Source organism: Pristis pectinata, chromosome 26, assembly GCF_009764475.1.
Source record: "Pristis pectinata isolate sPriPec2 chromosome 26, sPriPec2.1.pri, whole genome shotgun sequence".
NCBI lineage: Eukaryota > Metazoa > Chordata > Chondrichthyes > Rhinopristiformes > Pristidae > Pristis > Pristis pectinata.
This window is the reverse complement of record NC_067430.1, coordinates 5,874,172-5,889,462: the sequence shown is the minus strand read 5'-3', so window position 1 is coordinate 5,889,462 and position 15,291 is coordinate 5,874,172. Positions and strand designations below refer to the sequence as shown.

Here is a 15,291-nt window from a genome sequence, read left to right as displayed (position 1 = left end):
CACTGAAAGATGGACTCCTGATCTCCCATTCTACCTCACTATGGCCCTTGCACTTTATTTGTCTACCTGCACTGCACTTTCTCTGTAACTGCAACACCATATTCTGCATTCTGTTTTCTTTTTACTACCTCGATGTAATTATATTTAGCACGATCTGTCTGGATGGGATGCAAAACAAAAGCTTTTCGCCGCATCCCGGTACATGTGACAATAATAAACTAATCCAATCCCCCTCTATCCCACTTTCTCCACTCCTCTTGGACTCTTTGCTACCCATGGAGGGGTTATTATCGCCCCCAGTGCTTCAGATTGATGATCGTTCCTTGGTACTCTACGCAGTTTTGTAACCTTAACTGCCAAAAAATCTATTTTTATAGGATTTTATCTCAGATATCCAGCATTCACACTTTGCTTTTATAACTCTATTCCCTAATTGGAGTTTGTCTCAAAAAATTCAGTGAAGGGGGCAAAGATTTAAAAGGAAATAAATATGACAAAAGGTACTTGGACAGGTACATGTATACAAAAGGTTTAGAGGGATATGGGCCAAATGCAGGCAAATGGAACTCGCTTAGATGGGAATCTTGTTCAGCATGGACCGTTTGGGCCGAAAGGCCTGTTTCCGTGCTGTATGACTCTATGACTCTATAACCCACTCCAACCCAGCAAAAAAAATGTCTTTGGACAGGTGAGGAAAAGATCATGAGGTAACTGAAAGTGTGACATTTAAAAGCTCTGTAACCTTTAACTAGCCTTTTACAAATATAAAAGCACATCCCGAAAACAGACTTTTCGAGAATTGATTGCAGACACACTCTGTGGGTCTACAACCCTAAGTAAACGGCAGTTAAAATGCAGTAATGCTGCCTCAAGGGGTCCAGGAAAGGGAGCTGCTGGATTGGATTTCATTTTGACATTTTGTATGATGTACTCGAAGCCGAAGAAGCTGTATTTTGAGCAAGTGCCCACATCTGTTTTCTCTGCAGTGGAATAATGCAACCACAGTCATCCAGTATGGTTCAAGCTCCACCCTTCCTTTACTGCAGGGTAGGACCGAGCCATCTGTACCAGATGGTCTAAGCTTGTTCCCTGATCTGTAATGAGTTAACATGATCCCAGCAGGCAATGAACAATTCCACTGTCTACATCAGGATAGGGAGGGAAATGAACAGCAAGATTTTGGACCCTCCTTTCCTTCTCAGCATCTTCATATTGTGGGGATGCTTGGGGGAAGAATGGAAATGGACAAATATATGATGGTCCGTAGTCGAATAGTCTGTCAACAACATCCAGGTGCATACCTGGGCAAAGCTTAGGTGGGTGGTGTTAATCCTCAAAGGCTGATTCTCTCAGCCAACAAAAACAAACACAGTTGTCATCTTGTTTCTTATTTCTCCAGGTGAGCCAGTTGAGTGGCACTCTTCCCACAGTACAGTTCGAAAGCTTTCCATTGGCACTAAAGTGTCCCGAGGTCATAACAAGAGAGGAGGTCCGTATCAGATTGGCAGGATTTAACTTTTGTTGGCAAGCGTTGACAAGTGTTGAGACACAAAAGACTCCAGGTGCTGGAATCTGGAGCCAAAATCAGTCTGCTGGAGGAACTCAGTGGGTCAAGCACCATCTGTGGAGAGAAAAGGACAGATGACATTTCGGGTTGAGACCCTTCACCTGTACTAAGTGTCAAGTTCACTGAATACAGAGCAACAAAAACATGTTTATAAAGTTAATAACTCATTAATGTTTGGCTTGGCGGTGCATGAGTCATTAATCTGGGGAGGCAAACGGGGCAAGTCAACGGGCAGACAAACCTGTTACAGTGGAGGGCAGTACTCTGTTGAATCTTAGTTCAACGTGGCAAAGGGTGATCTCCCTCTCCTTGGAGTTCTGCCCCTTGATGATTGGAACTTGGGTCAGCTCCACGTGGAGTGTGCAGGGAATGCTGCCGTTGATAAGGTGTCTGCCCCTGTAACCTTAATCAATCCTGAAGATTAAGATTGCTATAAATTCACAATGATGCTGCAGATGATGTTGCTGCCTCACAGTCCAGTGGCCCAGGATCAATCTGGACCTCTGCTGCTGTGTGTGTCTGGAGTTTGCACATTCTCTCTGTGACTACATGGGTTTCCCCCAGGTGCTCCAGTTTCCCTCCGTATCCCAAAGGTGTGATTGGCTGCTATAAATTGTCCCCGGTGTAGGTGGGCAGCAGGAGAATAAGATTTTCGGAGTATGTTGGAGAGACAGGTTACAAGGAAATAACCTTGGCAAATAGGGTTGGTGGGATTGCTCAATGGGCTGAATGGCCTTCTTTTGTGTTACAAGGAAATATGAGAATGAACATGTGAAAAACCTGAAAGAAATCTCCAAGAATAAGATTAGAATGAGAATGTAGGTGGCCTGATTAGTAAGTCTGCGGTTGACACCAAAATTGGTGGTATAGTGGACAGTGAAGAAGGTTGTCTAAAATTACAACAGGATCTAGATCAACTGGGAAAGTGGGCCAAGGAATGGCAGATGGCATTTAACTCAGAGAACTGTGAAGTGATGCATTTTTGCAAAGTTAAACCAGGGCAGGACATACACGGTGAATGGCAGGGCCTTGGGAAATGTTGTAGAACAGAGAGGCCCAGGGGTACAAGTACATAGTTCCCTGAAAGTGGAGACACAGGTAGACAGGGTGGTGAAGAAGGCGTATGGCATGTTTGCCTTCGACAGTCAGGGCGTTGAGAACAAGAGTTGAGATGTCACGTTACAAATTTACCAGATGTTGGCAAGACCGCACTGGGAATATTGTGTACAGTTCTGGTTGCCACGCTATAGGAAGGATGTGGTTAAGCTCAGGACTGTGCAGAAAAGATTCACAAGGATGTTGCCAGGACTGGAGGGCTTGAGTTAGAAAGAGACTGTTTTCTCTGGAGCAAAGGAGGCTGAGGGGTGACCCTATAGAAGTTTATAAAATCACGAGGGTCAAAGGCAGTGGAGGCAGGGTGTGTTAATCCAACATACTCGGGACTTTGATGACGCTGGGCTGGTGGATTTTCCAGACTGTAAGATGTTATTCCTTCGAATATTCCAATGCAGTTTTAATTTTGTTAAAGATATAACACTGCAGTATCATACATTTTCCAGTGAAGTTTAAAGGGGCGATGGGAACCAGAACCAGGAGAGTTTCAATGGTTTGCGGTCACCAGAGCCCCAGTGAGTTTAAAGGGAGCTTGGGATCAGGGGCCTTTGAGTGTTACAAGGACCACAGCAATCAGCACCCAATGAGTCAAGGGCCAAACCATTGGTGTGTTATTGTGTGTTATTTATGTAGTTATAATAAAGAACTACAGTTCCCAGTAGGCAATGCAAGGGGTCACATGGGGGAACAGAAAGTGGCTGTAAAAAAAGAGAGGGAGAGCAAGCCAGTCTGTGGTGTTGGTTAATAAAAATGTTCAGATGTTAAACCCATGCTAAGTTTGTCTCTTGATGAAGAACAAACATAACAGTTGGCATTTCTGAATAGTCGAATAGTGGATTATCAGAGTTTTACTGTAATTAGGAACAGGTCCTCCCTCAGCCTATCTCGTCAACAGGAAGAATTATAGTGTGGGAAGACTTCAGCGGTGAAAACCGTGGAAATACCAAACTGCATCAGCTCAGAAATCTCTTCAATCAATTCCTCTGGGCTTCAGTGAGAGTTTGATATCAAAATACTTTTATTTGCCTTTGAAATTGAAGGGAGTAAAGTAAAAGTAAAACAGATAATGCTGGAAAAGCTCTGAGGTCAGGCAGCATCAGTCAAAAGGGAAACAGAGGTAATGAAGTGACGAGACGTTAACTCTGTTTCTCTCTCCACAGATGCTGCCTGACCTGCTGAGTTTTTCCAGTATTTTCTGTTTCAATTCACCCTTCAGCAACTTCATTTTGTTTTTAATTTTCAATTCAAAATAAAATGAAGATGGTGATGTTAGTGCAGAATTAACTCACACATTAAAATGAATTGACCATTTTAAGAGAGATTGTGAATACATTTATGTCTGTTTGGGAACAGATCAAAGATAGTGGGGAAGAAGGCCGTCAGTGGGAACAGATTGTTCAAGAAGACAAAGTGAAATGAAATAGGTAGCACCCCAGTGGTGTGAAATTAATCCAGTGTCACACCATACCACCATTTGTAAAACCTAACTGGAATATGTCAATCTTCTCATTGTAATGAAGCTGCTTTCTTGGTCATAAAGTGGCTTAAAGAAACTGAGTGGATGTTCACAGCACAAAGACTTCAGCATCTAGTGAAGGGGTCTGACATGTTCCTGTGCTCACGTACACTTTGTTGAGTTGCAAAGCTCCTGGTCTCGATTTCCTTTGTCCTACCTGCATCAGGAGTTTCTGGGGCTTTTAGGCAAGTGTAAAAGGTCCATCAATGAGTTCATGGAAAGAGTTGCAGGCAGGAGTTTAGATGCTTTGGCCAATAGTTTGCAATAGGCTTATCATTCTTTTGTTTCAGGGAATTTGAGAGACTGTTCTTTTCCCTTCCCCTTTGCACTGCAGTCTTGGGCATTCCATACTGTCCCAGGAATGGCTGAGAGTATTCAAGCTGCATCACTTGGCCCAGGTATCTGTGCGGGTGACGTGATGATAGTTTTCTCTTTAGTTTAAGGGAGATGTGCAGGGCAACTTTTTTTACACAGAGGGTGGTAGGTGCCTGGAACATGCTGCCAGGGATAGTAGTGGTACAATAGTGGCATTCAAGAGGCATGAACATGAAGTGAACGGAGGGATATGGATCATGTGCAGGCAGAAGGGATTAATTTCATTTGGCATCATGGTCGGCACAGACATGTTGGGCCGAAGGGCCTGTTCCTGTGCTGTACTGTTCTAAATCCAATGTTTAATTCTGTCAAAAGTTGCCTGGCCTCAGCTCTGAAACTAAAAAGTTGCTTGTCCAGAAATTGCGTCACAAAGCAACATATTTTAGTACGCTGTACGCAGTTTGAATTAAAAGTATTGAATTAAAAGTAAAATGTGAAGGAGAATCAGGGGCTTCCCGTGAGCCACTCAATGTCTGTGATTTTCCTGTTGTTCTCTTTGCGTCTGATGCACTGATCCAGTGAGGGAACACCCAATACCATCTCACCGCTGGGATTCTCGTTGATCTGGGGCTTCACTGCATAATTCTGTGAAGTCTCTTCCAGCATTATCAGCCTGTATGACTACCAGCCCTTGGAATCTACACCAGGATTCTCCTGCCTTGGCTTTGAATAGTCTCTTTATCCTTCGTTCCCTTGGGAGGGGAAATATTTCTCTTTATCTACTCTATTAAATGGTTTTTACCCATGATAAATCCTTGATGATGACTTTTATACTCAATCCATGCATTTGGGCATTCAAAATATTGATTACATTTTCTCATTCTGAATTATATTGTTTTGTGTCAGCTTAGATTGTTTTTGAGGGCTTGGAAGCTGAAAAGTGTCCCATTTAATTGTCCAACAAACCTTCCAGGGAAGCATTTGAACTGCTACAGAGTCTCTACTTCCTTTAGGATAGACGTTACTTGAAATATTTTGCCACCTGACTTCATTTATAATAGGATCCAGTTAAAACTGATCATCAGCTTTACATCTCTCTGCCAGAAGAAATGGTTGAGGCGGGTACAACAACAACATTTAAAAGACATTACATGGATTGGAAAGGTTTAGAGGGATATGGGCCAAATGCGGGCAAATGGGACTAGCTTTGGTCGGCATGGACAAGTTGGGCTGAAGGGCCTGTTTCCTTTGCTGAAAAACTCTGTTACTCTATGACTCTCTGGACCAATCACACTGTCATTAACTTTTTTGTTTGGCCAAAGTTAATGTTCTACAGTATTTACATTAACATGAAAATAAATTTGCATTGTTGTATCAACCGAACTCAATCATTGTTTTTCTTTTTTGAATGGCAGATCTCTCTCCTGAGCTGAGGCAGTTCAGGCCACACATGAGGAACTGAATGCACAATCTATGCTCAGTCTAGAGTGTCAACAGAAGGCGTGCGTCACCATCACCCTCCTGATGGGAGGTTAGGGTTAGGGTTAGGCTGTGCTTGGAGTTCGGGTCCCTTTAAAGTTCTCTCAGCAGTGCCTGAAGAAACGCAAGTTCTATCGATGTTGTGGCAAATATTCCTACTCAGTTGATGCACATCACAAGGAGAAGTGTTAAGTTACTGGACAATAGCTGAGACATGAGTTCAAATCCCACATTTGTAACTGCGGAACTTGCATTCAGGTAATTAGATAAATCAGGGATTTAAATAACCATGAGTTATTTAAGAAATTAAAAATGACCTTGAAGCTATTGCATTGTTGGATAAGAAAATATATGGTTCATTAACGTCCTTCAGGGAAGAAAATCTTCCATTCTTGACTCCTGACCCACTGATGTGCTTAACTTTAATTTCTTCCTCGGTTTAGGGAGGAACTCAAGTCATAACTGCTGGTGTTGCCAGTGATGCTCGCATCCTGTAAATGAATAGATTCTTAAATCAATTATTTCTTTGAAGTTTTGGAGATTGTTCTACTTGTGGGAACTGCAGCACACAATACCTCAGCATTTCCTTCAGGTGCTCCGGTTTCCTCCCTCACCCCAAAGATACGCGGGTTGGTTGGTTAATTGGTCAGAGTAAGTTGCCCCGAGTGTGTAGGCGAATCTTTGGGGCTATTGAAGAGAATGTGGGGAGAATAATAAACAGGATTAATGTAGGGTTTGTGTAAATGGGTTGTTGATGGTTGGTGCAGACTCAGTGGGCAGACGGACCTGTTTCTGTGCTGTATGACAACTTAATGACAACTTCTAGCATGTGAAACGGTTGTGAAAGGTATGTCAACTTTATAAAAAATGCATTCCCTTAAAGGTATTTTTGTACCTTTGCATGTATTGGTGGACTGATTTGGTCCTCATTGGCTATAATTCACACTCATAACATTTCCACAGCATTGACCTTCAATTTCTGAGCTTTACTTTGTGCTGATAAAAAAAATCATTGAAGACTTTAATCTCCACACCATGAGTCAAAAAAACAGCCTTTAAAATCAAAGTGTTTATATCCTGGTTATATCTTAAAGTATTTTCGGGCACCTCCCTCAAAAGTCAGTCCGGAAAGGGGTAACCCCAACTCTCACTTAACTGGAGCAGTCAACAGTAAGAACTCAGTGGGTCAAGCAGCATCTATGGAGGCAAAAAGAGTAAGTCAACGTTTTGGATCAAGACCTGGCCTTGGAAGGGTATCGACCTGCAACATTGACTTACACTCCTGTCTCCACAGATGCTGTTTCACCCATTGAGTCCTTCCAGTGTTTTATTTTTTGTTTCCAGATTCCAGCATATGCTGTCTCTTCTGTCTTCTCACTTAACTGGTTTTGACATCAAACAAAAGCCACAACAGGTAATAGGGATCTTTATCAACGAGGTTCAAATCTTTCAGTGACACAAAATTAATCAAGCCACGTTTAAGAGAACAAAATATGTCAATTTAATTCAGTGAACAAAGAGACTCCTGCTCGGATTTCCTCAAACACTAACTTGCAGAGAGCTGGTTCCAATTCAAACAGCACCCTCTGGTGACAAACCTCACTGTCTACAAAAGCAGTCGAGTTTGTTGACTTTGGTTGCTAATAGAAACCAAGTTTTAAAGTGTTTCCTCCCAGCATCGGACGCTGGCCCTGAGTAGGCTTCTTATGGTTTGGTGTAAATCTGGGAAATGCCTTCAAAGAAAAAAAAGGTTGTGAAGAAAAAGAAAAAAACAGTTACTGGAAAAGAGTCTCAAACAACTCCAGGAAGTTACAAGAGTCCTCTTGACTCAATTAAACCAGAAGATGTGCCCCGTCCTGTTCCTATGGGGGAGAAGGTAAGGTTGTCCATGATCCTCATTGTGCTAAAGTTGAGACTTGTTAGATCATAGAGGCATACAGCAGAGGAGCAGGCCCTTCAGCCCAACTCGTTCATGCTGACCAAGATGCCCAGCTAAGCGAGTCCCATTTGCCCTCATTTTGGCCCAAATCCTTATAAACCTACCCTCTCCATGTACCTGTACAAATGCCTTTTAAATACTGTTATTGTACCTGCCTCAACCACTTCCTCTGGCAGCTCTTTCCATATACCCACCACCTTCTACCTGAAGAGGTTGCCCCTCTTTTAAATCTTTCCCCTCTCACCTTATACCTATGCCCTCTCGATTTTGATTCCCTGTCCTTGGGGAAAAGACTGTGTGCATTCAGGTTAGGGAAATGTGCCAACTGTATGCCCCTCTTGTTGGCAGAGCTGACCTGTGCACTATTGTTTCCCTAACCTGTCTATTGCTTTCCATCTCTTTTGTTAGAAGTATTGCACTAATACTGAAATGTAATCATTGCTTTGGTAAAGCAGCCAACATAATCAAAGATCTACCCACCCCGGACAGTCTCTCTTCTCCCCATTGGGCAGAAGATACAAAAGCCTGAAAGCATGTACCACCAGGCTCAAGGACAGCTTCTACTCCACTGTTATAAGACTACTGAACAGTACCCTAGTACAATAAGGTGGACTCTTAACCTCACAATCTACCTTGCACCTTATTGTCTGCCTGCACTGCAATTTTTCTGTAACTGTAACACCTTATTCTGCATTCTGTTATTTTTTTTTCCTTGTACTACCTCAATGCACTGAGTAATGAAATGATCTGTATGGGCGGTATGCACGACAAGTTTTTCACTGCACCTCGGTACATGTGACAATAATAAACCAATTACCAATTTACCATTTTAATCGTAAAGCACAGGAGAATGCCTCCTCTCTGTTGCCCACTTACTTTGTTACCTCAGTGGCTTCTTGCTTATTTATTTGGTTCCCAACTTTCTTTCCTTCTCCAAGTTTCTCCCTTTGCTTCCTCTCCTGAAGCAACACTCCCTTGTTGGGTTCTGGTTACATTGACAATAAAGTACTGTTGAGGAGATCGAGGAGAGGGTTGCCATGTCAGGGTCTTCATTTTCTCTGTGTTCATCAAGGAGCCAATCGCTTTCTAGCCTGCAACAAGGGATGAGAGTTTTTTTCTAATACCCTGGAAAACAAATCTAGAGGCTGCCAATTGAAAAGTCGAGTGAGATTGTAGCAGGGGGAGAAAGGATTGGTTAATGGCAGTTTCCATGTCTCGACCTGTTGGGATCAAAGTTCTCATCTGCAGATCTCAATGTAGTTTTGGTTTCGAGTTCAAGACCTGGCTGATGTGCTGAGCCACTGTGCATAAATTTTGCAGCCAAAATAGGCACCAGCTCCCCACCCCCCCAGAGAGAATAAAAACAGAAAATAAGATAAGATGAGATACCTTTATTAGTCATGCATCCAGCGAAATGCACAATGAAATACGTCTTTTGCCCAAGCACTCAGCGGGTCAGGCTGCATCAGTGGGAAGAGAATCAAGAGTTAATGTTTGAGGTTGAAGACTCTTCAACAGAACTGGGAAGGAGACAACTTGTTAAACTGCAAGTCTTCTTAAAGAAGGTCTTTAATGGTCACACGTACATTGAAGCACACAGTGAAATGCATCTTTTGCGTAGTGTGTTCTGGGGGCAGCCTGCAAGTGTTGCCACACTTCCGGTGCCAACATAGCATGCCCACAGCTTCCCAACCCGTACGTCTTTGGAATGTGGGAGGAAACTGGAGTAGCCGGAGGAAACCCACGCAGACACGGGGAGAACGTACAAACTCCTTACAGACAGCAGCTGGAATTGAACTCGGGTCGCTGGTGCTGTAATAGCATTATGCTTTCTTTTATCTCCTTCTCTGTTCTGACAGAGGGTCTCTGACCTGAAACATTAACTCTGTTTCTCTTCCCACAGAGCCTGCCTGACCTGCTGAGTATTTCCAGCATTTTCTGTTTTTATTTTAGATTTGCAGCATCTGCAGGGTCTTGGATTGTCCCCCTGGATAGGAGTTGGATGCGACAGTCTACAGCAGATGGATGTGCTCAGTGAAATGTTGGGGGCACTTTCGGGCTTGTCGGAACACCTGCCTTCGACCAGACTTTGTACAGTGGCAGAGTCCAGCTTCACATCTATGCTTGCAGACCCAGTTATCACCGAGTAGATGATGGCCAGGGCTCCAATGAAGGCAGAAGCTGTCCAACATCTGCATGCAGCAGTGTCAGCTCAAACATCTGTCCTGTTGGCTCAGCTTCTTATCCCACAAACTCCGACTACTGCCTGGGCACCTGTGGATACCAGTGACCACAAGCCTGGCAGTGTGACTCATCAGTCCAGTCATTTGGATGACACAGTGGCACAGTTAGTAGACATCCTGCCTCACAGCTCCAGCGACCCCAGTTTGATCCTGACCTCGGGTGTTGCCTGTTTGGAGTTTGCACTTTCTCCCTGTGACTCTGTGCCTTCCTCCCACATCCAAAATGCATGCGGATTGATAGGTTAATTGGTCACTGTAAACTGCCCCTAGTGTGCAGGTGAGTGGTAGAATCCGGGAGAAGTTGCTGGGAATGGGGGGAGAATAGGGCATAGGGAAAACTAGTGGGAGAATGTGATTGTTTTGTGAGCTGGCATAGACTCAATGGGCTGAATAGCCTCCTTTATTGTAAGGAAATATGGAATAAAGTGTAAGAATGTCAAAATCTGCCCCCAAACAGGTTGCTGAGTTTGCAGAGCACCATCTGAATGGAATGGCAATGCCCCTGTGAAGTTCCCTCTGAGATTCACCGGGATGTTGCCTGGGATGGAGCATTTCAGTTATGAGGAGAGACTGGATAGGCTGGGTTTGTTTTCCTTGGAGTGGAGGAGGCTGAGGGGTGATCTGACTGAGGTAAAAGAAATTATGAGGAACATAAATAGGGTAGTTAATGTCCCCATAGCAGAGATGTCAAAAGCAGAAGATATAGATTTAGGGTAAAGGGTCTGAGGTTTAGAGGAGATCTGAGGAGGAACGTATTCACCTAAATGGTGGTTGGAATCTGGAACTAACTGTGTGATGACGGAGGTAGGTATTCTCACAATATTTAACAAGTATCTAGATACGCACTTGAACCTCCAAGGCATAAAAGGCTACAGACCAGGCGCTGCTAAGTGGGATTAGTGTAGGTAGGTACCTGGTGGGAGAAAGGGCCTGTGTTGCATAACTCTGACTTCATGATGTTAACATTTGTTCTACCTCTGCTGGTTGCGAGAAGGTGCAGTCTGAAGCCAGGTCTTTGGCTGAGCATCAAGTCGTTGTCCATCTGCAGCCTCATCTACTGCAGATGGCAACCCAACCTTGAACCCAGCAGTGCGTTCTGCACCTGAACCATTGGCTGCTTAATAGTATCTTTCCTCATGTTGTCCTTGGTTTCCAAGTTAAAACCAAACTGGGTTGATGACATTGAACTCTTCAGACCATTGGCTCTGGTCATGGAAACCATGATGTCTTCAAGGGCTTATTGGGATCAATGGAGGTGTGCTGTTTCCCTTTGTAATTGGTAATTGGTTTATTATTGTCACAGTGAATAGCTTTTGTTTACATGCCATCTAGACAGATCATTTCATACATAAGTACATCAAAGTAGTATAAAAGAAAAGCAATAACAGAATACAGAATATAGTGTTACAGTTATAGAGAAAGTTCAGTGCAGGTAGACAATAAGGTGCAAAGGCATGATGAGGCAGGTTGAGAGATCAAGGATTCATCTTTATCATAGAAGAGGTCCATTCAAGAGTCTGATAACAGTGGGATAGAAGCTGTTCATGAGCCTGGTGGTTTGTGCTCTCAAGCTTTTGTATCTTCTGCCCAATGGAAGGGGGGAGAAGAGAGAATGACTGGATTAGGAGGGGTCCTTGATTATGTCGGCTGCTTATCCGAGACAGTGGGAAGCGTAGATGGAGTCAATGGAGGGGAGGCTGGTTTGCGTGATGGACTGGGCTGCGTTCACAACTTGCGTCAGTCTCATAATAAGCGGCCAGTCACTCAGGACTGAGATAGGAAGAAATTTCTTCCCCGAGGGGATAAGGAATCTTTGGATTTCTCTGCCCAAGAGGCCTGTGGAAACTCAGTCACTGGGTATTTCCAATCAATAGATATTTAGATGGTAAGCAAAACAAGGGAAATGAGATTAGCACCAGAGAGTGCCACCGAGGTACAAGATCAGCCGCGATATTGAAGACAGAGCAGGTATAAAGGGCCTGAATAGCCCACTGCTTGTGTATGTTAGCCCAATAAATAAGTTAAACAGAATATTGGGTACTAGAAGCATTTTGTGCTTGATTGGCTAAGCCTGGGGTCGTGGCTTTGCTGGCTGTCAAAGTCGTTTTTGGTTTTTACCGTGGGTGGGGATTGTTCTGCCCCCTCACCCCTCTGTCTCCCCACTCCCACCCCCCTAATGTAATCCCATTATGTCACGGAAAGCCCACGCACATAGGGTCTCATTGCAAGTGTTCAATGCGGCTTTCATCTGCCGAGGAATCCCACACCTGGTGACTTACAACTCTGAAGCATCTTGGCAGAGTCCACCAGAGTGGAGACACTGTAAATACGAGCTTTCAAGTGGGTTGGTCATGTCACGAAGGCCTATGTATTGGGAGTCCAACTTCTTCAATTCCTTCTGCAGTTGCTGGCTTTTCTTCAAGAGTGGAAGGAAGAGAGTCAAGAGATCGTTTGTGGAGAGTTACCTGGCAAAATCCAGCAGGAATTAACACCCCAGGACATCAGAGATCTCAGGGTAGTGTTCAACAACACCGATACAAATAGATTGGGGTGAGTATGATAACAGACTTCTGATAACAGAGCGTGGAACATGGCTACATCATCCCAAGAGGCGCTGGTGTAGTCCATGGATGTCTTGACATTGCCCCACTTCAAAATGTCCTGAATGGTAGGCTGGGCATAGAACATAGAATATAGAACATTTAACAGTACAGCACAGGAACAGGCCCTTCGGCCCATGATGTCTGTGCCGACCATGATGCCAATTTAACCTAAACCCTTCTGCCTCCTCATGGTCTTTATCTCTCTATTTCCTGCCTGTTCACACATCTGTCTAAATGCCTCTTAACCATTGCTTTCAGATCTGCTGCCACCACCTCCTCTGGCAGTACATTCCAGGCACCTAAAACTCTCAGTGTCAACAACTAGCTCAAGTCAAGACAAGTTGAGTTTATTGCCTTGTGCATGAGTACAGTGAGGTACAGCTACAATGAAAAACTTGCTTGTAGCAGCATTACAGGCACGTAGCTACAGACAACACACAGTATAAAAATTATACACAAATTTCTATTTAACTTTCACTCCCATCACCTTATATATATTATTGAGGAAAAAAGACTCTATCTACCCCATCTATGCCTCTCATAATTTTGTATACTTCTATCAGGTCCCTCCGCAGCCTTTGACTCTCCAAAGAAAACAATCCAAGTTTGACCAATCTTTCTTTATAGCTATTACACTAATCCCAGGCAACATCCTGGTGAACTTCTTCTGCACCCTCTCCAAAGCCTCCACATCCTTCCTGTAATGTGTCAACCAAAACTGCACACAAAACTCCAAATGTGGCCGAGCCAAAGATTTATACAAGCTGCAACATGATTTGCCATCTTTTGTACTCAGTGCCCTGAGTGATGAAGGCAAGTATGCCGTACACAACACAATGATCTGAGAAAAAGGGGAAAAATGAGGAGAGAAGTTTAATGCTTAGGACAGAGCCTACCTTTGGGTCATAGTTCTGTTTTCAATACATCACAGGCCCTGACACCAGAATTAACAGGGCATCTTGTTATTATCAAGAACAAATATATCAGAAGAAACGTGTGTTTCAAATGCATCTAGAAACACTGATCTGATAACACTGAGTTATCATCTCAGTGTTATAGAACATAGGGAGCTTGAAATTCAGGTGCCTGGTTCCCTGAAAGTAGAGCCACAGGTAGACGTGGTGATGAAGAAGGCTTTTGGCACACTGGCCTTCATCAGTCAGGGAACTGAGTATAGAAGTCGGGAGGTCATGGTGTGGTTGTACAGGACGCTGGTGAGGCCGCACTTACAGTATTGTGTTCAGTTTTGGTTGCCCTGCTATGAGAAAGATGTTATTAAACTGGAAAGAGTGCAGAAAAGATTTACAAGGATATTGCCAGGACTTGAGGGACTTAGTTATAGGGAGAAATTGGACAGGCTAGGACTTTATTCTTTGGGACTGAGAGGTGATGTTACAGAGGTGTGTATAATAATCATGAGGGGCATAGACAGGGTGAATGCACTTGGTCTTTTTCCCAGGGTCAGGGAATCAAGAACTAGAGGACAGAGGTGAGAGGGGAAAGGTTCAAGAGGGACTTGAAGGGCAAGAGGCTGGTATGTATGTGGAATGAGCTGCCAGAGGAAGTGGTTGAGGCAGGTACAATAGCAACTTTCAAAAGGGAATTGGACAGGTACATGGATTGGAAAGGTTTAGAAGGTTATGGGCCAAACGCTGGAAAATGGGACGGGCTTGGATGGGGTATCTGGTTGGCATGGATGAACTGGGCAGAAGGGCTGTATAACTCTCTGATTGTGCATGCGAAGACTTAGTGTTATGGACCGGGGTCATTTCATTTGTTGGTTGCAGTTGCACTGATCAGTACTGTTTGGGAGGTATGGCAGTCAGATGGATGTGATGGAGAGATAATGGGCAGTATGGACACAGTGGGCCGAAGGGCCTGTTTCTGTGCTCTATGACTCTCTGAGGTTGGACTCAGAAAGGAGTGTCCCAAAATCGAACAAACACACAAGCAACACCTTAGTCAAGCTAATACAATATCAATCAACGATGAAGCATCCCAGACCTGAAACGTTGACTGTTTCTCTTTCTACGGATGCAGAGTTTTGCCAGCATTTTCTGTTTTGATTTCTAATACAATGTAATCCATGTGACAGCCAGTGTTGGGAACCCAGGCTGTGTACTGTCATGGAGAAAAGCCAAGTGGATAAGGAGGGAGTAACACTTCAGGTGAAGAAAAACACACCAGTTAGAAAATTCAGCAACATAAATCTGAAATGTTTTCCCTTCATCATATTCCTGGCTGCACAAGAGATTGCAGATGCTGGACTCAGACGGCAGTTCTCGAGCACCTCCTCCCATACCATGAATCCAGATGAAGGGTCTCAACCTGAAACGTTGACTGTCCATTTCTCTCCATAGATGCTGCCTGACCCGCTGAATTACTCCAGTACTTTGTGTCATACTCCTGGGTTCCTATTGATGCATGAAGTCAAAGTAATGTCAGTAGGGCAAGTAGGCAGGGGTTTGGGCTTGGTCAAGCAGCACTAGTCAGTCAAATAGTTAACACAGTGAAGC

The 15,291-nt window shown here is 43.9% G+C and overlaps 1 protein-coding gene across 3 annotated transcripts in view; it reads left to right on the top strand.

The window, feature by feature from the left end:
- Positions 1-15,291, top strand: part of LOC127583448 (uncharacterized) — a 37,354-nt gene that overhangs the window by 12,433 nt on the left and 9,630 nt on the right. Inside the window, exons 1-2 of one of the 3 annotated variants that reach the window (XR_007958256.1) lie at positions 5,965-6,248; positions 12,577-12,722. Coding sequence is in view for 1 of the 3 variants with exons in the window: in XM_052039465.1 (XP_051895425.1) it covers positions 7,720-7,866; positions 12,577-12,722 (293 nt within the window). In the remaining 2 variants the exon portion in view is untranslated. Of the gene's footprint in view, positions 1-5,964; positions 6,249-7,675; positions 7,867-12,576; positions 12,723-15,291 lie in introns of those variants that run through there. The other 2 variants (XM_052039465.1, XR_007958257.1) reach the window with 2 other exon arrangements.